Raw genomic sequence first — 23396 nt, 5'->3', positions numbered from 1 at the left:
AGCATATTAAAAAGCAGAGACATTACTTTGCCAACAAAGATCTGTCTAGTCAAAGCTATGGTTTTTCCAGTAGTCATGTATGGATATGGGAGTTGGACTTTAAAGAAAGCTGAGCACCGAAGAATTGTTGCTTTTGAACTGTGGTGTTGGAGAAGACTCTTGAGAGTCCCTTGGACAGCAAGGAGATCAAACCAGTCAATCCTAAAGGAAATTGATCCTGAATATTCATCGGAAGGACTGATGATAAAGCTGTAGCTACAATACTCTGCACATGATTGAGCAACTGAACTGAACTGAGCTGTGAAGTTTGGGAGAGGGGGGCAATATTCTTGCTACTTTGTGTCCTTGGACATTTGCTCAAGCTGGTACCTCTACCTGGAAAACATTTCCCATATTTCTTTTTTTGTTGTTGTTGTTTTAAGTACTTGATGTATTAATAAATATGAGAGAATGAATTATATAAATATCCATGTACCCATCACTCAGCTTGAGAAATAAGACCTAACAAATAGAAAGTACCTGTGTATACCCCTCTCTTTCATCCTCCTTCTTCCCAGAGATGGCTCCTTAAGTTGCTGTTTTCATTCCCATTTAAGTTTTTATTTACTGTATGTGCATACCCAGTTGCTCAGTCATGTCTTACATGTAGGTCTTGGGACTCCAAGGCCCTGCTGCTCCCTCAGATAGCTTTCTTAGCTGGTCATTTGACTCTTGATGCCTCAAAATCCTCCATTCAGAAGACTGTTGTTTTTTTTTAGTTCGAAAGAGCCTCTATTTAGTTCAACTCCTCAATTTTCCAGGTGGGAAACTGAGGCCTGGAGAGGTGGGGTGACTTGCTTAAGGTTCCCCAGTAAGCTGCTGCTGCTAAATTGCTTCAGTCATGTCCAACTCTATGGAACCCCATAGACGGCAGCCCACCAGGCCCCCCGTCCCTGGGATTCTCCAGGCAAGAACACTGGAGCGGGTTGCCATTTCCTTCTCCAATGCATGAAAGTGAAAAGTGAAAGTGAAGTTGCTCAGTCATGTCTGACTCTTAGCGACCCCATGGACTGCAGCCCACCAGGCTCCTCCATCCATGGGATTTTCCAGGCAGGAGTACTGGAGTAGGGTGCCATTGCCTTCTCCTCTCAGTAAGCTAGTTGTGGCTTTTTTCTTTTTAAAGATTAAAAAAAAAAAATTTGTTATTGTTTTAGTTGCTAAGTTGTGTCTGACTCTTGCAATCCCATGGACTATAGCCCCCTAGGTTCCTCTGTCCATGGGATTTTCCAGGCAAGAATTCTGGAGTGGATTGCCATTTCCTCTTCCAGGTGACCTTCCTGACCCAGGGATTGAACTCACGTCTCCTGCATTGACAGGCAGATTCTTTACCACTGAGCCACCAGGGAAGCTTTTTTTTTTATTTGATAGGGACCATTTTAAAAGTCTTTATTAAATTTGTTACAGTATTGTTTCTGTTTCATGTTTTGGTTGTTTGACTGTGAGGCATGTGGGATTTTAGTTCCTCTACTAGGGATTGAACCCACACCCGCTGCATTGGAAGGCAAAGTCTTAACTACCAGATCACCAGGGAAGTTCCAGATGTGGCTTTAAGGACATTATTTTCTGATTGGTAGTACTTGTTGTTCCCTCTACCTGCAAGACAGAGCTTCCAGAAACTGAGAATATTCAGGTCTCAATATGTTAATGAATATTTCTTTTCCCCTGGGGTAATAACCATGCTTGGAATGAATTCCTGACCCCTTGACCATAGGCATCCCCTGAGGATCTCATTGAAATGGAGATTCAGGAGATCTGGGCAGGGCCTGAGACTCTGCCTTTCTGGTGAGCTCCCTGGTGCTTGGATGCTGCTGGTCTGCAGAGCACACTTGTATAGTAGCAAAGCTCTAGCTCATTAAGTTGTTTTCTTCCTGGTACATGTCACCACGTGATATGGTCATATTTATTTATGAGTATGTTGATTGTGGATCTCTTCTCACTAGCTACAAACTGCCCGAGTGGGGTGCCTTGTCTGCCTCATGCCCTGTTATAACCACAGGCCCAGCACAGCGCAGACACAAAGCAGGCTCTCAACACATGAAGTCCCCCCAGTGACAGAGCGAGTCTTTTTCTGGAGGGTAAGTGCCGAGGTCCAGCCCCGGCTGATCCAGGGAGTTCAAAGCGGGGACAGCGTCGGCGAGGATCAGGATACAATAGCTTCAATTAGATATTAATTAGAGATATAAAGAGTAATAGAATGAGGATAGCTCAGTAGGAAAATTCAGTAGAGAAAAGAGGCTGAGTAGCTTGGTTTACGCGGAAAACCAATAAAACTTCAAGACAAGAAGTTTGCTCCACTTACGTAGGCCACAGGCGTCCTTCTGTTCTCCCAAAGGAGAGGAGACACTGAGGCCTCCCCGGTCGGATCTTAGAAGCCCAGGCATAATTAGTAAGCTTGGTGGGTTCCACGCTCCAGATGGAGACTCAGCCAGAGTTTGAGAAAGAGAGTGACATGGGGAGACCAGTATTTCGAGAAACTGATCCCAATTCTTTATTTTCCATGGTCTGCTTTTATACACTGAGATGTTATGCAAAAGTCACGCAGGGTCAGCAGTCCTGACTTTTATCAAAGTCAGGTGCTTCATACAAATGTATACAGAGGTCTTAGGGGTGTTACCTCATCTTCTGGTCAGGGGGCCTGCTGACAATTTATGACCCTCTCCTTGTGACAGCGGTCAGTCAATCAGGACACTTATTTCTCCAGGGGTGATTATTCTTAAAACAGATGCCACCCAGATAAAGTTACATTCCTATAGGGTGAGGGTGTAGTGGGTTTTAGTTAAGGAAAGAATTTACTTAGCCTAAGGTCTAACGTGATTAATATCAAAGGTTAATACTTATTTCTTCTATATATTCATTAATGTGTGTAAGGGCAGGGGATGTGGAGACTTAGCAACATACATTGGCTCAACAAATGAAAAACCCTTCACCAATACAATTTCTAATCAGCCCACTATACTTATACTGATGGTTTTCTAAGGAACCTGTTTTTAGAAGGTTTAAAGCATCTCATGCCTCTCATGGTTGGGAGGCTGTGAGCAATCACATGTGGCCCGACAAGCCTGTCAGGCAGGCTAGAGAACCTTCAAAGGAGTTTGTAGGTTGAAACACTCCTATCACGCCTAGGAATTATTATTAACTGGAGCTCTAAGTTAACTCCTTCTCTGAAAGAGGTGGTGGGGGACAGCCCCCCGTAAAGTCAGAGGTGTAGGTGAGAGCACAAAGTAGTAAAGTAGGCAGGCTCTTGTTATGGGGGTAGATGCTTGAGGATTTCCAGGGGGACTCCTGAGGCTTGATCCTGAAAGGTTGTTGTTGAATCACACGAATACACCGGGATTCTTGGCCCCCGAAGGAGAAGAATTCAATCCGGGGCCAGAGACAAGGCTTGATCGCTCGGAGCTTTTGTGTAATAAAGTTTTATTAAAGTATAAAGGAGATAGAGAAAGCTTCTGACATAGGCATCAGAAGGGGGTAGAAAGAGTACCCGCTTGCTAGTGTTAATAATGAGGTTATATAATCCAAAGAATGTCTGGAAGTTGTAAAGACCTCCTCCGACCTACTCCCATAATTTACATTTTAAGATAACACTGTCCTCAGGCAAGATACATCCTTGTAAAGACCAGGTATATTCCCATAATTAACATTTTAAAATAACAGAAGGTTGAATCCAAAGACTGTCCTTAGGCAGGATACATTATTGGTATATAATCCTAAGGAATGTGGAGAAAGAAAAAAGTTTGTCCTTTCTTCCTCCTTGAGAATTTCAGACCCCTCTCTCCTTGGGGACCCCTAGACTCCCTATCAACCTGTCTAGGAACTGACTCTATCAATCCCGCCTTTGCGTATGTCGAGCCTCCTTCCTCATGATCTTTGCCACGGGCGGAGTGCCTCACTCTGGCCCCCAACAGGTAAGGACTTTGGTTTGCTTTTGACTCCTCCTGGTAAGGCTGCGGGTGGGAGCACATGGTGACTTGACCCCAGATGTTCCCCAGTAGATCAGAACTGGAGTGACAGACAGCCTGAGATCCATGGCCATCAGGTGATATGAGGGTGTGTATTCTGGTTTTTTTTTTTTGGCAGCACCCTAAGGCATGTGGGATCTTAGTGCCCCTGCCAGGGGTTGAACCCTTGCTCCCTGCATTTGAAGAGCAGAGTCTTAACCACTGGCCCACCAGGGAATTCCCATGAGTGTGGGTATATATCATTTTTAAAGCTTGAAAACTTGTCACAGCCTAGCTGTGAGCCCATTCTGTAGCTGCCTGGGCTCAAGCCCTGACACGCTTTCTTGGAGTCTGGCTGCCCCAGAGCACGACTTGATCAGCTCATCCCTGGCACAACATTCACATGGTGTTCCTGGCCCGGCTCTTGAGGGCCTTGACCCCAGTCCATCTGGGGCCAGTTCAGGTTTTCTAACTTGGGATGATCAGGTAACCTGAGGGTGAGGTCATAGACAGCTCTGCAGAGGCCATTCTAGTAAAGGGGCTCATTCAGCCTCAGCTTCCCCACCTGAGGGCGGGAGGGAAGTCTGGGGGAAATGGAATGGTGCTTGAGGTCTAGCCCACCTTCTGCTACCTCCTTGTTCTCCATTGCTACTTCTGCCTGCAGTGGCCCAGCCGCACAAGATAACCTCCCAACCCTGAGACATGGCAGGGACCCCTGAGTCCAGCAGACCCTTCTGGAACCAAGGGCCACCTCTCCTGCCCCCGTCTCCCCTGAGATCTCACGTCCTTGTCCTTTCTTTCTTGCCTTCCTCCTCTCCCCACTCCCAGAACTTGTCTGAACCCAGCCTGTGCCGTTAGTTCCCTGATACCTGGAGCCAGCTGGCAGCTGCTGACTCAGGAACATTTTATCTTTCATCTGCCAGGTAGGCCTGGACACAGTCTCCATCTGTAGCCCTGACCGTGCAGACTCTCCTGCCTCCCTTCACAGGGCTACTTCGTCTGTTCTGTATTTGTTCATTCATGCAGCTCATTGAGGGGCTTCCTTGGTGGCTCAGATTCCTTGGTAAAGAATCTGTCTGTAATCCAGGAGACCTGGGTTTGAGCCCTGAGTCAAGCAGATCCCCTGGAGAAGGCAGTGGCAACACACTTCAGCATTCTTGCCTGGAGTATTCGATGGACAGATAAGCCTGGTGGGCTACAGTCCATGGGGTTGCAGAGTCAGATATGACTGAGTGACTGACACCCACACATAGAGTTCATTTATCCCCCTGTTATCAGTTTGCTCACTCACGCATGTGTGCAGCTCCCCTTCCATCCCTGGGGCCATGTCCGTGAGCGAGTCTGGGAATGGACGAGCCTGAGATGAGATTATGATGCATACACAGGGGCAGAATAACACAGTGGGCCACAGAGGGGCTGTGCTTTGGTGGAGTCCCCCAAAGTCTAAGCTGTAGAGGTGTTGTAGCCACACGTTCCGGGAAACAAACTCACTCAGAAGGACAATGCAGATAGTGGAATGCAGTTTATTACACCGGCGGGCCCAAGGCAGAGTCTCCTCTTAGCCAAGGACCCTGACCAGCATTTGTGAAAATCTTTTATACCCCATGTGTTCGTGTCTGAACCCACCACTCCAAATTCCTTGAGACTTACATAAACCAAGGAAAATACAATCCCAATAACCCCATCATTCACGTGCTATGTGCTCATGTGCTCAAACAGTCAAACAATTAACCAATAATCAATAAACCCGAGGTTACACTCCAATAGATACAGAAAAATTTATGACCTGTCTGGAGGAAGTGGTGATTAGTGTATGTTTTCTCTTAGGTGATGAGTAACCTAGATACGATCTTCAAGGTTCCCCTGTCTGGAGGGAGGTCTTATCCTTCTGTTGTTGTTTTCATAGGCACTAAACACAGAGTTCAGAGTCCATTGGAAAGGTGGCCAAGCATGATCATCATGAACAGGCCTAAGATGGAGTCCAGGCCCTATGAATTCCTTCTTCATTCCCCTCTCTTGATGCTCTTAACTCGTATCATAAGCATCATTCATAGGGCATACAGCATCATTCATATATTGCACCCTGGCTCTCCGACCGCCAATTTGGGAGAATGACATCAACCTTCATGTTACAAAGTTCAAAATACATTGTAAAATTCAGGGTCCACAAAGCAGAACTATCAAGACAACTATAACAGTGGTAAATATAGTTTTCCACCAGTCGCCCTTCACCCAAGATAGGACCGAAGTCCAGAAAGGAATGTTTTCATTTGACATTGCTTCATTGCTTTTACCTGGTTTTTCATGTCATCTAAAGCAGTCGATACATCACCAGATAAGTCAGGAATGTATACACAACATTCAACCTTAATTATAGCACAGGTCCCTCCTTGAGCAGCTATGAGTATGTCCAAAGCCATTCTGTTATGAATTACCGCTTTTCTCATTTGGATTTGCTCTTCATTTAAGTCTTGGATGGCTTTTGTTCTATCTAGGAGGATCTGTTTTGTGAAATTAGTCAAGGCCTCTACTTTAATCATGATATCTGTTGTCCCTATAGCGGGTACGAATAAGGCAGCAACATACTCATACCATTGAAACACAGATCTTGACCACCTAGCATGTAAATAAGGTAGATTTACAGGGGCTACTGGGGTAGATTTACAACAAGTAGGTTAGGCTTTTGTTACACTGGCATTTATATCAAATGTAACCCCATGACCCGAGTCTATTGACTGTAGGTCTTACACCAAGACAGCAAGGAGAGGTTATGATTGACAAGAGAGAGGAAAGTCTCTTTTTGTCATCCCAGAGAAGAGCAGAGTGGTTTAAAATCTCCTTGGCAGTGCGGTGACACCCACCAAGGAAGTCCATCCATCACTGACAGAGGCATAGCCCTACATACCCAGCAGTTGGAAGTGTTGTGGACGTCTGCATAGGAATGTGCCCATGAGATGAAAACACTGTCCTGAGTTGAAACGGAAGTTAAATTCAAAATCACGTTGATGAGGCCAAGCAGCAGGAGTTGACTATGCGGCTTCGTCCTGAAGGGGCTCATCCAGGATCTTCTTTTCCTTCTTCTTAAGGATGGTCTTAGTCTCTCCAGGGTCAGCGGAGTCCCTCTGTGCAGTCCACTCAGCGTTTTTTGGGTCTGTGTGGTATGTTCTCTTCGCCCTCGTATGATGGATCCAAGGGTCAATACCTGCAACTTTAACTGCAGTAGGGGCAGTTAGAATAACATAAGGGCCCTTTCAAGGGGCTAGCAAATCATGTTTCCAATCTCTGACCCATATTTGGTCACCAAGTGTAAACTCATGAATCTGTTCCCCAAGGGGGAATGGCACCCTTTCTTTTACAAACTTAGTTACCCAATTTATTACCTTACCCAGTTCCATCTGCTATGAAATCCTATTCCCCCTTACCTGAGACAAATTTGTTGACACCTGTTTTATTATGGGAGGGGGCCTCCCGTACACAATTTAGTATGGAGAATAGCCTTGGGACTGTGGGGTCATCCTGAGTCTGAGCAGAGCCGTCAGAAGCAAGTCCACCCAGGAGCAGTCAGTCTCTATGATCCACTTGGAGAGTCTCTTTAATGTCCGATTGGTTCATTCCACCATCTCTGAACTCTGGGCCTATATGCAGTGTGCAGTTTCCATTTGATGTTTAAAGTTTTGCTTACTTGTTGTACTAAATCAGCTACAAAAGCCGGGTCATTGTCTGAACCAATGCTGGTAGGAAGTCCAAATCTGGGAACTATTTCCCTAAGCAGGCACCGGGCTACTTCTGATGCTCTTTCAGTCCAGGTAGGAAAAGCTTCTACCCATCCCGAGAACATACATACTGTGACCAGCAGGTAACAGTAGTGTCGGTGAGGTTTCATTTCAGTGAAGTCCACTCCCAGGTGTTCAAAGGGCAGCGTGCCTTTCAGCTGAATACCTGGAGGTTTTTGTCTGAATACCCGAGAGGCAGCATTAACCTGTGAGCAGGCAGCATGGCCTAAGTGGGTCGCTTGGTGTGTTTGGCTTACCAGAGTGGGTGCCAGCTCCTCTGGTACCAATAATTTCCCACTTGGCAATTCCCACCATCCCTTTTCAGTCTTGATGTCCCCTTCTGCTTTGGCTAACCTGACAGCCGTTGTCCTTGTTTTATCAGGCTAGTGCCATCGGTATATAGGACCCAACTAGGGTCTGGAACCTTGTGTCCTTTAAAACAAACCCCAGATACCTTACCTCCTCTTTGTAGATCTGTGCCTTCTTCCTTGACACCCGGGAACCTGCTTCCATCAGCAGCTGGAGCAGTGCCTTTGTCCCTTTCCAGCATTTTTCCTTGGTCTCGGCGGCCAGCAGCAGGTCATACACATATTGTAGAAGCCAACATCCATACTCTTCCTGATGGAGTGCGTTCAGGTCAGAAGCCACAGCTTCCCCAAAGATGGCTGGGGAGTTCTTAAACCCTTGCGGGGGAGTCCAGATGAGCTGTTGCTTGGTGCCCCCCGACTGGATTTTCCCATTCAAAGGCAAAGATGGGCTGTGACACTGGGGCGAGGCATATGCAGAAGAAGGCATCCTTCAGATCTAGGCGAGTATAAACTTTAGTCCTTGGTGGGAGGAGGCTAAGTAAGGTATAGGGGTTTGGAACAGTGGGGTGTAAAGTCACAGTAGCCTGGTTGACTAGCCTGAGATCCTGTACAGGCCTATAGTCCTGTCCTCCTTCCTTTTTGACTGGCAGGATCGGGGTATTCCAAGCCGACTGGCACTCTACTAGAATGCCCGCTTGTTTCAATCTATTGATGTGGGGCAGTATGCCGGCCCAGGCCTCTATTGGTAGCCGGTACTGGCGCTTTCTAACCGGGATGGTGCCTGGTTTGAATTCTATTATCTCTGGGGCTTGATGTTTAGCCAGCCTGGGGGGAGTGGGGATTGTCTTCCACCCAGACCTCAGGGAATAATTGAGTTAGTTCTCCCTCATGCTCTTCCGGTCCACCCGGTTCTGCCTTCAGAGGCTCATGCAACCTCCACTCATCTTGGGGGGTCTTGAGAGAGAGAGCAAATAAGTCATAGTGTCCATCCAGAAGGTGGGCCTCTCCTCAGGGGAGAAAGTCACCTGTGCGCCTAGTTTGGAAAGCAAATCTCTTCCCAACAGGGGTACTGGGCACTTGGGAATGTAGAGGAATTCATGAATCACTTGGTGCCCCCCCACATCTGACATTTTCTGGGCTGGCAAAACGATTTAATCATCTCTTCTCCTGATACACCAGTTAAGCGGTAGTCTTTTTGGACAGTGGTGCCACAGGTTTTACTACCGACAGTTCTGTTCCTGTATCTACCATGAAGTCAATGTTTTGGTCCCCCACTTTTACGGTTACCATGGGCTCTCGGGGACCTGATATCTCTGAGCCCCAGCAGCCCTATTTACTTTCCAAGTCAGCAAGCCCCACAACTGCGGGAGCTTCCTCTTCCTTCCTTGCCTTAGGGCATTCATTCTTCCAGTGGCCAAAAGCTCTGCACCGGGCACACTGGTTTGGCTGTAATGGGGCGGGGCCTCGGTTGGGACCGGTTGGAGGACTGTCCTGTCCCTGGGGCAGAGGAGGTTTTCAGGAGGGCCTGAGATAGACTTTCCCAGAGGAGCAGCTAGCATTGCAAATCTCCTGTCTGTTCTCTTTCGTTCCCTCCAGTTCTCTGGCAGAGCGCAGTTTCTGCTTAATTCCAACGTCTCCTTCCCCTTCTTGTCAGTACTCACCGGGAGAGGCGGATATAGCTTGGGCGGTTTGGCTGGAACCGGATCCTGGAAGTGTTGGCCAGAGGCTTCTGTCACCAGGATTGGAGCCTGCCGAGGTGGCGGCTCTATGACCCTGGGGAAAGCTGGCGGAGGAGCAGTGGGTGCTGCAGGATTTCACCTGGCCCTGGATGGGGCATTAAGGCGGCCTCTGGTCCTGGTGGAGAACTGGGAGGCAGGAGCATCATTATCCAGTATGGGGGAGGGGTTAGGTCATCCCCATCCAAATCCTGTAGAATTTCCTTTTTTATCATCAGTCATTTTTTGTGCCATTAATATTTTCCCCTTTCCCTTCTGGATACAGAAGCTTGTCCAAGTAGGAGGGTCTTGAGCTAACCCTAGCCATGAGTCAATATATGGATATTGATCCAGGTGTCCTGGCTCTCCTGTGACTACTGTATAGACTGCTTCCACTATTTGTAAGTTCATGGTGTCCTCTGGTGGCCATCCTACTCCCATAGGGGGCCATTTGACCTCACAGAGTATGTGGAGGCGGTTAGGCTTCATCTTCACCCCATAGTCTCCTCCTAATCCCTTCTTAAAATTTTTAATCATGCACTCCAATACAGTTGCCTTAGATTAACTTCCTCCCATCTTGCTTACCTTCCCTGACCTTCTTCTACTTTTCCTTTTCGTTCTGTCTACGAAGTTCTCAGTACCCTATGTACTTCTGATATTTCCACTCAATGACACTTAGATTGCCATTCTGCCTCCTTCCTAATTGGGGTGAGAAGAGCCTTACCTGACAGATCCCAGAGGGAGAAGGGGGATCGGCATGCTTTCACCTGCTGGTCAGCACAGCCGAACCAGAACACCACATGGTCCAAGACTGTTTCTCCCTTAAAGTCCATTCTGCCTTGGTGGGCTTGATCAGGTGTGGATGAAAACACAGATGGGTTAAATATCCCATGTCCCAGGCCATCTCTGGGAAAGCCAATTCATACTCACTTATGTATCCCCTTCCTTCTAGCCAACAATTTCGAGGGAGTCAAGAATTTCACAGCAGATGGGACACCTCCTGGGGGAGGGCAGAATACGAGCATACAAGGACCAATTTCCTATCCTAAAAATCCCCTGGCGATCGCTGGTAGTAATTTTCCCTGAGACGGCGTGGACACACCTCCTAAATGACCTTCACAAATTTCCTTCCTAAACCGTAGCACGCTCGTCGACCTGTGTACCAAGCAATCGCTGCTGCCTGCCTATTCCAGGCCCCTGTGGGTCCGTGCCCCTTCTAGTCCCTCCCAGGGGGTTGATCAGGCCCCCTCTTCCACCCTGCCGAGTGGGTTCCTCCTTACCTGAGCGCTCAGTTCCCTTGCTACCGTTCACTACCTGCCAAAGCGAAGGAACCGGGTGTTGAAAGGCTGAATTCTTCCAGAGGGGCGAGGTGCCTTCCCCCCTGTAAGAGATTCAAGCCACAAAGCCTCGGGGTGGCCTCAAATGAGACCTGTCTCCTCAAAGTGAGGAGTTTCCTGGCCAATGCACCAAATGTTGTAGCCACGTGCTCCGGGAAACAAACTCACTCAGAAGGACAATGCAGATAGTGGAATGCAGTTTATTACACCAGCGGGCCCAAGGCAGAGTCTCCTCTTAGCCAAGGACCCCGACCAGCATTTGTGAAAATCTTTTATACCCCATGTGTTCGTGTCTGAACCCACCACTCCAAATTCCTTGAGACTTACATAAACCAAGGAAAATACAATCCCAATAACCCCATCATTCACGTGCTATGTGCTCATGTGCTCAAACAGTCAAACAATTAGCCAATAATCAATAAACCTGAGGTTACACTCCAGTAGATACAGAAAAATTTATGACCTGTCTGGAGGAAGGGGTGATTAGTGTATGTTTTCTCTTAGGTGATGAGTAACCTAGATACGATCTTCAAGGTTCCCCTGTCTGGGGGGGCTCTTATCCTTCTGTTGTTTTCATAGGCACTAAACACAGAGTTCAGAGTCCATTGGAAAGGTGGCTGGGCATGATCATCATGAACAGGCCTAAGATGGAGTCCAGGCCCTATGAATTCCTTCTTCAGAGGACTTAATGAAGACCAGTCCCCTTGTTGAATAGATGGGGAAAGGGAGGCCCAGGAGGCCACTGCTGATGGGGCCCTCCTGCCCGGCCCACCACTCTGGCTCAGTTCTCCCAGCCCTGTCTATAAGCAGAACATCATGTTTTCCAGACCCGAGTCAGTGATTCTGGACCTGGGTTAACGAGAAAGGCACTAGACCTGGGTAATGATATCCTTAGTGACCCAAACATGGATTCAGAAGGAATTATACGACCAGGACTGAAAGGCCTTTTCCTCAGAGATCTCCAAACCCTTCCCTTTACAGTCATGGATGCTAGGGCCCAGGAAGCCTGGTCACAAGTGGACCTGGACGCAGCCCCAGAACCCAAACCACAGTGTCCAGACTCCTGGTCTCTGGCTAAATCCACTGCTCAGCCATCCTGGATGTTCAAATACAGAGGAAGCCCCATTTTCCAGAGGAAAGATATTTTAAGAATGTTTTCCCTTCCCTGGCAGTCCTGTACTGGGACTGTGATTTCACTGCCGAGGGTGTAGTTTTGATTTCCCGGCCAGGGAACTTCGATTCCCAAGCAGCATGGTGTGGTATTTTCCTAGAAAAGTAAAAAAGCAAACAAAAAGTATTTTAGGGCTAAAATGAATTAGTCAAATGTTTACTTAAGTAATCTATTAAAATTATATTTTTCCACTTTATTAATTTAGAAAACTTGCTGTTTTCCACTCATAGGTTAGGAAATAGTTTTATGCAAATTCTCCATGTAGCTGACTGACGGAGTTAATGTCGGGCTAATGCATCTTAATTGGAGGATAATTACTTTACAATGTTGTGTTGGTTTCTGCCATACAAAAACATGACTCAGCCATAAATATATATATATGTTCTGTCCATCTTGAACCTCTCTCTCTCCCACCCTCCACCCCATCCCACACCTTTAGGTTCTTTATACATACATATATATACATATTTGGCTGCATCAGGTCTCAGCTATGGCACACAGGATCTTTGTTACATCGTGTGGGATCTTTCATTGCAGTGCATGGACTCTCTGGTTGGGACACACAGGCTGAGCTGCTCCACGGCATGTGGCATATTAGTTCTTGGACCAGGGATGGAACCTGCACTGTTGCAAGGTTGGATTCTTAATCACTGAACCACAAGCGAAGTCCTCTGGCTAATGTATATTGCAAACTGTTTGTTTACATTAACATATTGAGAAAGAACAGTGTGTATGAGGAAGACTGCCAGGACAGGAGTATGGCGTACCTCTCCTAGAAGTCTGGAAAAGAGCCTCCCTTTAGAGTCAGGCCCATGAGCTGATTTTGAGCACCTGCCATGCCTGGGCCATGTGTGGCTGCAGCCACTTGGACTCCCTCACTGGGTCAAAGGCCTCACTACTGCCTCCTTCCAAGCCAGGGACCCTATTTTTCAAGGTGACTGGACATTATAACCAAGGACTCTAGAGTGCATCAGAAAGTGAGTCTAATGGTAATCCATCAGCCAGCATCTACTGAGCATTTGCAGGTCTGGGCACCAGGATAGGTACAAAGGGAATGGAAGTGTATGTAGCAAGCCCTAGAATGGAAGAATAAAGGAGAAATTAGGAGCATAGCATAGGAAATAGGAATGGCCAGGAGGCAGTGCATGTTTACTGAGGTTTTGCAATATATATCAGGTATTACACACAAATGTTGTCTCTAGTCCTCATAACTGTTAATATCAGTGGGCAGGATTTACCACTAATTCCAATTTCTGTTTGTCTAAAAGCTAATAGTGTGCATCTTAAGACTAATTACTTGACCTTCTTAGGCTTCAATTTCCTCCTCTGTGAACAAAGACTATCTACGCCATAGGATTATTGGGAGAATTGACTTCTGTTCTAAGCACTTTGCATGTATCAGCTTAGCTTAGGATAGCAAATCCTCAGTCAATGCTTGCTCTTATCATTATTATAACTTAGGAGGAAGTTGAACCTTAAAGAGGAGTGGTGACTAGCCCAGGGTCACACAGCCAGAGGGAAGAGGAGTTGACCGTGCTCTGTGTTCTGCTTACAACCTGCAATACAGAAAGGGTTACAAGTGGAAGCTTTGCCCTCACAGCAGACCCATGGCTGGACTTGACTGCTCTCTGTGCCTTAGAGAGGCAAGGCCAATTGTCCAATGCAGGGTGACCCCAGGTCATCTGCAGCCATGTGCCTGGCTAGCCCATCAAGGGGTCCTGGAGAGAGGGATGGCTGTCACTTTCTTCTGAGGCCTGGAGAGCTGGGCTGGGCCTCCTCCTGTCATGTCTGAGACTCCCCTTTCCTGAGTCTCAGTTTCCTCATTTGGAAAGGGGGACACTAATGTTTTTCTGCTCAATCTGCAGTGTGACTAAGCAAGTTAAAGATGGTTTTTTCACACTATCCTGTTGTGCTCATATAAGCAGAGTTAAGGCCCATGACTTTTGGATAGGGTGAATGTTTTGATTTCATGGGGGAGGGGTGGCGGAGCTGTGTAGCGAGTTAGATTCCAGTTCAATACAAAGACAAACAATCTCATGCCTCCGGGCATAGGAGTAGAAGGAAGTGGTCCAGTGGGTGAGCCCCAGTCAGGAGGGTGCAGAGGGGCCCCTGCCCGGAGTGGGGGTGAAAGTAGCCTAGTTGAGACAAGATGACCTCCCATGCGCTTCTCCTCCTGTCTCCTCCCATGCTGGGGCAGAAGGTACTTAATAAATCTTCCCTCTCAAAGTGGAGTTGCAAGCAGGGCCTGACTCAGAACCCAGAAGGCCTTGTTCACTTGACTCTGCTACTAATTGCTACTAACTTGTGAAACTTGGAACCTCTCACTAGGGTTCATTTTTCTAATTATTAAGAAGTATAGCAAACACAGTTTGCCAGCTGTGAAAATGTGGCAATGCAAGGGATTATTATCTCAAGACTGTTGGCCGAAACACTGGGTCAATGGTGAAGACGAAGCTTCATAACTCATGGGATTACAGGCTAGTATTGAGAGGGACCTGAGCATTAATCCAGCAACTGAAGGGATAATACATCTGGGGACTACACTTTGTGATTTACAAAGCATTTTGTTTAGCCTTGTCTCCTTACAATAACACCTCAAATCTACAGACAAGGAGATGGATCCTGTTAACTTGTATAACTTATGCAACTTCACACATCAGTCTAGACTCCTAACTGGAGGTGAGAGAGAGGTGGTCCCAGGCTGGAATCCCAGCCCCAAAGGCACCATGGGCAAGTTACTTTAGCTGTGTGCACCTCAGTTTTCTCATTGGTAAAATGAGAATGTTAAAGCACTCATTGTATGGACTGGGTGAAAGAGCTCAGTGTAGTACTTGATGCAAAGTGAGCGCTCTTAAGTGTTAACTAGCAAACGATGACAACACACAACTGAGAAATTGCAGAACCAGACTTCTGGCTCCCATCTGAGAGCTCTTTGTCCCACATTAAGCCGTTTCATTGCGTGACCCTCTTCCCTAGTTCATTTCACAGCTGAGGCACCCAAATGAAAGAAGCAAGTTGGACTTAAGACACAGATAGCCAGTGGGCAGCTTGGTCTTAGGTGACCTGAGAGAATTAATTATTGCCTCGGGGTCAAGTGCACCAGCTGCCAAAGGACAAGGCTGCCCTGTAAATGGCTCTGCAAGCTGATGAAGGAGGAGCCGGGCTCTTTCTGACGCAGTCACAGAACACTGAAATGACAGTCAGAAGTCTGGCAGTTCTGTTGCTGGGCAGATGGATCACCTGATACAGGACGTTGGGACCCAAGCCCTAGGATTGGCCTAAAAGAGGGCTGTGTTGACCTACTGGCTGGGTCTCGGCATCCTGTCAAACTGCTGTGCATACTGACATAAAAATAACAGCCTGGAAACAGAGGCCGAGGCAGTCTGCGGGACTCCATATGGAAGATAAAGCCATCATGCAGGCGCTGACCAAGCACTACCCCAAGAACTGCCTGCTGACCGTCATGGACCGGTACCTGGCCGTGGTGCGCAACATGGAGCAGGTGGTGATGATCCCCAGTCTTCTGCGGGACATGCAGCTGAGCACACACGGGTACCATGCCCAGGTGGGCGCCTCCGATCTCTACAACTACTTCACCATGCTCAAGGCCATCCGCATGGATATGGAGCACGGGCTGCTGCCCCGGCAGGAGTGGCAGGCCAAGGTGGCAGGTGGCAAAGCCGAGGGAGCTGAGACTGAAGCTGGAGAGATGGAAGAGGCTGAGGAGGAGAGCGTGTTGGGGCAGCTGGACCTGGAAGCCCAGTTCCACCTGCACTTCGCTAGCCTTCACCATATCCTCACCCATCTTACCCTGAAAGCGGAGGAGGTGACAAGGAGATACCAGGAGAAAATGGGACAGGCCGTGTAGGAAAGGTAATGGTGGCCGTGCTAACGTCCACCGAGGGCATTCCAGGGGAGGAGAGGGAGCAGTGGTGAACCCAGTGGGAAAGGGCGAGCCCGGCTCTCAGACAGCCACCCTCGCTTTTGAGTATTGAGACCACAACCCAGGAAGGCCCAAGGCCAGGCCTGTCTTACTCTCCTTCTGACCCAGAATTGGTGAGTAATCATGGTGAACTATTATGGAAACATAAGGAAAAGTGGTTGGTGTGTGCATGCCTTATGTGCACTTGTATGCATTTATTAGTAAGTATGCAAATATTTGGACTTCCCTGACAGTTCACACAGTAAAGAATCTGCTTGCACTGCAGGAGACCCGGGTTCAATCCAGGTCAGGAAGATCCCCTGAAGGGCATGGCTACCCACTCCAGTATTCTTGCCTGCAAAATTTCATGGACAGAGGACCCTGGTGAGCTACATTCCGCAGGGTTGCAAAGAGTCAGGCGTGACTGAGCAACTAATATTTTGCATCACTTCATGTGAATATTTGGAGCTGTATGAACTGAACAAGTGTGTTCTCACCATTGACTTCTTTAAGAATCTGATTAAAGCCAAGGACTCTCTCCCCAGAGTCTAGGCATATAGACATATATATGACTGTATATGCAACTTCAGAGGCCCATCCATGAATTCTAAAATAAGAACCTCTGATGTCACATATTAATAATAGCTTCTATTTGAGCATGTAATAAATGTCAATATAGTCCCTAAATGCTTGAGATAGGATGAACTCGTTTAATCTTCATAACAATTCTAGGAAGATAGGTTTTATTATTTCTATTTTATAAATGAAGAACCTTACCCAAGGCACGTGTTTATTCGGGTGTTGAATGTGAGTTTTGTGTGTGTGTGGCACTGCTTCCAACGTTTTTTCTAGTTATGGGATATGGAGAATTATATTTATATGGCATCTGGGATACATGGGTGAAGCTGCCGGGGTACATGACTGAGGCTGTTCACCAGAGTCCCGCAACTAGCAGAGGTGCTCTGGCCATCCCAAGTTGCAGCCAGCCAAGCGGAAAGTTAAAGGACCACCTTGTGGACACTCTAACTTGTACTAGGCACACCAGCGTGGAGGCATGCCTGCTGGGAAGCCCAGTTGAGAGGACATATACATACATGTTGGGATCTGAGCCCAGAAGGGCTGGGGTTGTGAGGTGTAGGTGAAGGAAGCTAGACAAGCAGGTGGTGGTGCCACACAGGGTAGGAGGTTGGAAGGGGATCTGGGACGGTCTTGGGTGGGTCACTCCTGGGTAGATGGGAGAAATTTGGCCACAACACCTGCCAATTTTGATCCTGTGTCACATGCCAGCCCTGTTCCCATTAGCTGGCTTCATCAGTGATAAACCATGTCCATGTCCGTGGGAACCTCAAAGCACCCGATGTAAGTATTTGGGCAGAATTTTTATCCTCATTTTACTTGTAAGAAAATTAAATCCAGATAGAGGAAGTGTCTCACCCAAAGTCACATAATTGTTTAGTCGCTAAGTTGTGTCCATCTCTTTTGACCCTATGGACTGTAGCCCACCAGGCTCCTCTGTCCATGGGGTTTCCCAAGCAAGAATACTGGAATGGGTTGCCATTTCCTTCTCCAGGGGATCTTCTTGACCCAGGGATTAAACCTGAGTCTTCTGCATTGCAGGCAGATTCTTTACTGCTGAGCTACCAGTGAAACCCCACATAATTGGTAAGGGGATAAAAAAAGCAAGACTGGCCCCAGAGCTGGGCATTCTTTTTTTTTTTTTTTTTTGGCTGTGCTGGGTCTTTGTTGCTGCACGGACTTTCTCTGGTTGTAGTGCACGGGTTTCTCACTGGGGTAGCTTCTATTTTTTTTTTTTTACAGTAAATGTGAAAATACTTGGACATTTTTATCTTTGTTTAGTTTTGGCTGCACTGGGTGTCCATTGCTGCATGCAGGCATTCTGTAGTTGCGGTGAGTGTGGCTGACTCTAGCTGTGGTGCACGGGCTTCTCACCGCAGTGGCTCCTCTTGTTGCAGAGCATGGGCTCCAGGGTGCACAGGGCTCAGTTGCCGGGGACCAGCCCCGGCTGATCCAGGGTATTCGAAGGAGAGACGGCGTCGGCGAGGATCAGGATACGATAGCTTCAATTAGATATTAATTAGAGATATAAAGAGTAATAGAATAAGGATAGCTCAGTCGGAAAATTCAGTGGAGAAAAGAGGCTGAGTAGCTTGGTTTACGCGGGGGACCAATAAAACTTCAAGACAAGAAGTTTGCACCACTTACGTAGGCCGCAGGCGTCCTTCCGTTCTCCCGAAGGAGAGGAGACACTGAGGCCTCCCCGGTCGGATCTTAGAAGCCCAGGCATAATTAGTAAGCATGGTGGGTTCCGCGCTCCAGATGGAGACTCAGCCAGAGTGAGAGAGAGAGCGACATGGGGAGACCAGTATTTCGAGAAACTGATCCCAATTCTTTATTTTCCAGAGTCTGTTTTTATACACTGAGATGTTATACAAAAGTCACGTGGGGACAGCAGTCCTGACTTTTATTAAAGTCAGGTGCTTCATACAAATGTATACAGAGGTCTTAGGGGTGTTACATCATCTTCTGGCCAGGGGGGCCTGCTGACAATTTACGACCCTCTCCTTGTGACAGCGGTCAGTCAATCAGGACACTTATTTCTCCAGGGCTGATTATTCTCAAAACAGACGCCACCCAAATAAAGTTACATTCCTACAGGGTGAGGGTGTAGTGGGTTTTAGTTAAGGAAAGAATTTACTTAGCCTAAGGTCTAATGTGATTAATATCAAAGGTTAATACTTATTTCTTCTATATATTCATTAATGTGTGTAAGGGCAGGGGATGTGGAGACTTAGCAACAAACATTGGCTCAACAAATGAAAAACCCTTCACCAATACAATTTCTAATCAGCCCATTATACTTATACTAATAGTTTTCTAACTTTTCTAAGGAACCTGTTTTTAGAAGGTTTAAAGCATCTCGTGCCTCTCACGGTTGGGAGGCTGTGAGCAATCACATGTGGCCGGACAAGCCTGTCAGGCAGGCTAGAGAACCTTCAGAGGAGTTTGTAGGTTAAAACACTCTTGTCACACCCAAGAGTTTTTATTGACTGGAGCTCTAGGTTAACTCCTTCTCTGAAAGAGGTGGTGGGGGACAGCCCCCCGTAAAGTCAGAGGTGTAGGTAAGAGCACAAAGTAGTAAAGTAGGCAGGCTCTGGTTATGGGGGTAGATGCTCGAGGAGTTCCAGGGGGACTCCTGAGGCTCGATCCCGCCTTTGCGTATGTCGAGCCTCCTTCCTCATGACCTTTGCCATGGGCGGAGTACCTCACTCTGGCCCCCAACACTCAGTAGTCGTGCGCACAGGCTTAGTGGGATCTTCCCGGGATCTAACCTGTGTCCCCTGCATTGGCAGGCTGATTCTTAACCACTGGACCATAGGGGAAGCCCCTGGGGTAGCTTCTCTTGTTGTAGAGCAAGGCTGTAGGTGTGTGGGCTCAGTAGTTGTGGCACACGGGCCTAGTTGCTCTGTGGCATGTGAAATCTTCCCGGACCAGGGATCAAACCTGTGTCCTCTGCACTAGCTGGCAGATTCCTAACCAGGGAAGTCTGATCTGGGTGTTCTTTCCGTCAGATTTAGTCTCTGCCATATTTCCTGAGGCTACTCTGTAATGATGGGTAGTACACATGGACCCTAAATACACAGTCTAGAGAGTTCTGCTCAGTCATTTTCCCTTTCCCTACCTCAAACCTGGGCTTCCCAGGTGGCTCAGTGGTAAAGAATCTGCTTGCCAATGTAGGAGACTTGAGTTAAATCCCAGGGTCAGGAAGATTCCCTAGAGAAGGCAATTGCAATCCTCCCCAGTATTCTTGCCTGGAAAATCCCATGGACAGAGGAACCTGGGGGCTACAGTCCATGTGGTTGAAAAAGAGTTGGACATGACTCAGTGACTAAACAACTTCAAACCTGCACCCAAACTGCCAACTTCAACCCTGTGTCCCTCTCCTCTTGAAGCCCCCTGAGTGGCCTTTCAGAGGTTCTTCTTGACTGTAAGGGGGCTGGGTCAAGAGCTCTGGGTTCAAGTTCTGATCCCACCTCTAATGAGCTGTGCAGCCTTGCTTTTGCTCACTTCTCTGGGCTTCAGTTTATTCACTGAATAATAAAGGTATTAGTAAAAGGATTGGCACTTGAACAGGTTTATAGTTTAAAATTACTTGCATATCAATGATCTAATGGAATTACAATTCCCTTTAACACATGAAAAAACCTGGAGGTCTGAGAGAGAAAATGAGTCTGAGGTTACTCAGGAAATGGCAAAGCCAAGATGTGAATGGACCCTGGCCTAACTCACATCTAATTCCTTTCCTCTACACTACAGATTTCCTTAGCACTGTAGAATTCTGCAGCAAGGGCTGGAGGTAAGAATTAGGGATGGCAGAGCAGTGAGATACATCACTCCTTGACCTGCCAAACCTCTTGGAAGACAAGAGCAGCCAGTTTTACACTGTAACACACTTCAACACACTCTAACTTGTTTTTTGTGGTGGCTGAAGCAACAGTTAGAACTGGACATGGAACAACAGACTGGTTCCAAATAGGAAAAGGAGTACATCAAGCCTGTACATTGTCACCCTGCTTATTTAACTTCTATGCAGAGTACATCATGAGAAACGCTGGGCTGGAAGAAACACAAGCTGGAATCAAGATTGCCGGGAGAAATATCAATCACCTCAGATATGCAAATGACACCACCGTTATGGCAGAAAGTGAAGAGGAACTCAAAAGCCTCTTGATGGAAGTGAAAGTGGAGTGAAAAAGTTGGCTTAAAGCTCAACTTTCAGAAAACGAAGATCATGGCATCCGGTCCCATCACTTCATGGGAAATAGATGGGGAAACAGTGTCAGACTTTATTTTTCTGGGCTCCAAAATCACTGCAGATGGTGACTGCAGCCATGAAATTAAAAGACGCTTACTCCTTGGAAGGAAAGTTATGACCAACCTAGATAGCATATTGAAAAGCAGAGACATTACTTTGCCAACAAAGGTCCGTCTAGTCAAGGCTATGGTTTTTCCAGTGGTCATGTATGGATGTGAGAGTTGGACTGTGAAGAAGGCTGAGCGCCGAAGAATTGATGCTTTTGAACTGTGGTGTTGGAGAAGACTCTTGAGAGTCCCTTGGACTGCAGGGAGATCCAACCAGTCCATTCTGAAGGAGATCAGCCCTGGGATTTCTTTGGAAGGAATGCTGCTAAAGCTGAAACTCCAGTACTTTGGCCATCTCACGCGAAGAGCTGACTCATTGGAAAAGACTGATGCTGGGAGGGATTGGGGGCAAGAGGAGCAGGGGACGACAGAGGATGAGATGGCTGGATGGCATCACTGACTCTATGGACATGAGTCTAAGTGAACTCCGGGAATTGGTGATGGACAGGGAGGCCTGGCGTGCTGTGATTCATGGGGTTGCAAAGAGTCGGACACGACTGAGCGACTGAACTGAACTGAACAAAAGTTTAAAAAAAAAAAAAAAAATCTAGCTTCTTGTCCTGGCTCTGCACAGATCTCTTTATGCCCTGGACAACTTATTTCACCTTTCTGTAGTTTTCCTGCTAGTAAAAGGTAGAGATGAAGCTAGATGATGTATTGCAGCTCTGACAACCAGATTCTTCTCATAGTGCTGTAAGGCCACTAGGGTTTTTCTACAAACAGCACCCTTGCACTTTTTCAATAGGTTTCCTATTTCAATAGACATGTGACAGCACTTTATTGGTGTGAACTTATACTGACTTGTTTTTTTAAATTTGTGCACCCACAGCTTACTCCACATGATAGAAGGCAGTCCCTGTGATGAAGACATGGTGCAGTTTGCTAGCTTGATGACGCTAAGACCAGAAAGACCTGGACCTGCAACTACAAGCAATGATTTGGATGTCTGGGAATCCTCCCTACCTTCCTCTGAGCACCAGTTCCTGGACTCATCACTGCGTCACCGTTAGGCTGCCTGCTGCTGTTCACAACTCCTCGCTCCTCTTACTAGCTTGGGGTGGAAGCCAGTGATTCATGAGGGACCACATGTCTGTCACCTGGTCAGTGTGTTACAGTAGAAACAGAAGTTCTAGCATCTGACTAACCAAAGTTCACATCCTTCTCTCTTGGCAGTCATTAACTGCAATTGTGGCCTAAATTTCCTCATCTATAAAATGGAGATGGTGTTACCTATCTCATGAAGTTGCTTTGAAAATTAAACAGTAAGTCAAAAGCATCTGGCATGTGAGAGCTAATATTATAGGTCTATTTTCCCTCCCACCCTCAACTTCTATTTGTTCTAGTCCTCCCTTACTTTCTACCCTACAGAACTAAGAAGCCGAGTCCTCAACTCTGAGTGGTTCACACTCCTATGCCTATTGAGCAGAGATAAACTTATTTATTGCAGCAATAAAAATACCTTGTATTTGTACATATCTTTATTAACTTCTAAAGTGCTTTCTCAGACATGATTTCATTTTTAACAAGTAGGACTCAAAAGAAGAGAGGTGGAACCATGTGATTTTGTCCATCTGCTTATATTCATACTGCCACCTAATCTCAAATCACATGTAAACAATTTTATTAATCTCCAAAACCTAATCTGATTATGAAATCTGAGCTTAGAAACAAAAACTTTGGACAAGTTTTTGGACTTGATAAGCCATAAAGAGTAAAACCTCATTCTAGTTATGTGGGATCTTTTACTTCTAATCCACTGTAGATGGGCTTCTCTGGGGGCTCAGATGGTAAACAATCTGCTTGCAATGCAGGAGACCCAGGTTCAATCCCCTGGAGAAGGGAACGGCTACTTACTCCAGTATTCTTGCCTGGAGAATTTCATGGACAGAGGAGCCCCGAGGGCTACAGTACATGGGGTTGCAAAGAGTCGGACACAACTTAGCAACTAACACTTTCACTTTCCCTGTAGACAGTGTTAGCTACTGAGCTCACTTTCCCCAGGATGTTCCAACTAAGAGCTGAGACCTCCTTGCTGTATCAGTCTCCTAGCTATTCTCCTGGTTGTGAGTTTCCTCCTTTTAAACCACCCTCTATGGTGTTGCAGAGAGCTCAGCAATATAACCATGACCATGTTCAGATCACATCAGTCACTCAGTCATGTCCGACTCTTTGCGACCCCGTGAATCACAGCATGCCAGGCCTCCCTGTCCATCACCAACTCCCAGAGTTCACTGAGACTCACGTCCATGGAG

General features: G+C 47.0%; 1 protein-coding gene across 1 annotated transcript; it reads left to right on the top strand.

The window, feature by feature from the left end:
• The first annotated feature begins 15475 nt into the window (after positions 1-15475).
• Positions 15476-22866, top strand: THRSP (thyroid hormone responsive). The gene is made up of 2 exons (XM_061406151.1): positions 15476-16154; positions 21974-22866. The coding sequence occupies exon 1, from the start codon at positions 15679-15681 to the stop codon at positions 16147-16149; it is 471 nt and encodes a 156-aa protein (XP_061262135.1). The 5' UTR covers positions 15476-15678; the 3' UTR covers positions 16150-16154; positions 21974-22866.
• The last annotated feature ends 530 nt before the right edge of the window (positions 22867-23396 follow it).

Source organism: Bos javanicus, chromosome 29, assembly GCF_032452875.1.
Source record: "Bos javanicus breed banteng chromosome 29, ARS-OSU_banteng_1.0, whole genome shotgun sequence".
Taxonomy (NCBI): domain Eukaryota; kingdom Metazoa; phylum Chordata; class Mammalia; order Artiodactyla; family Bovidae; genus Bos; species Bos javanicus.
This window is presented reverse-complemented; position numbering and strand designations above follow the sequence as displayed.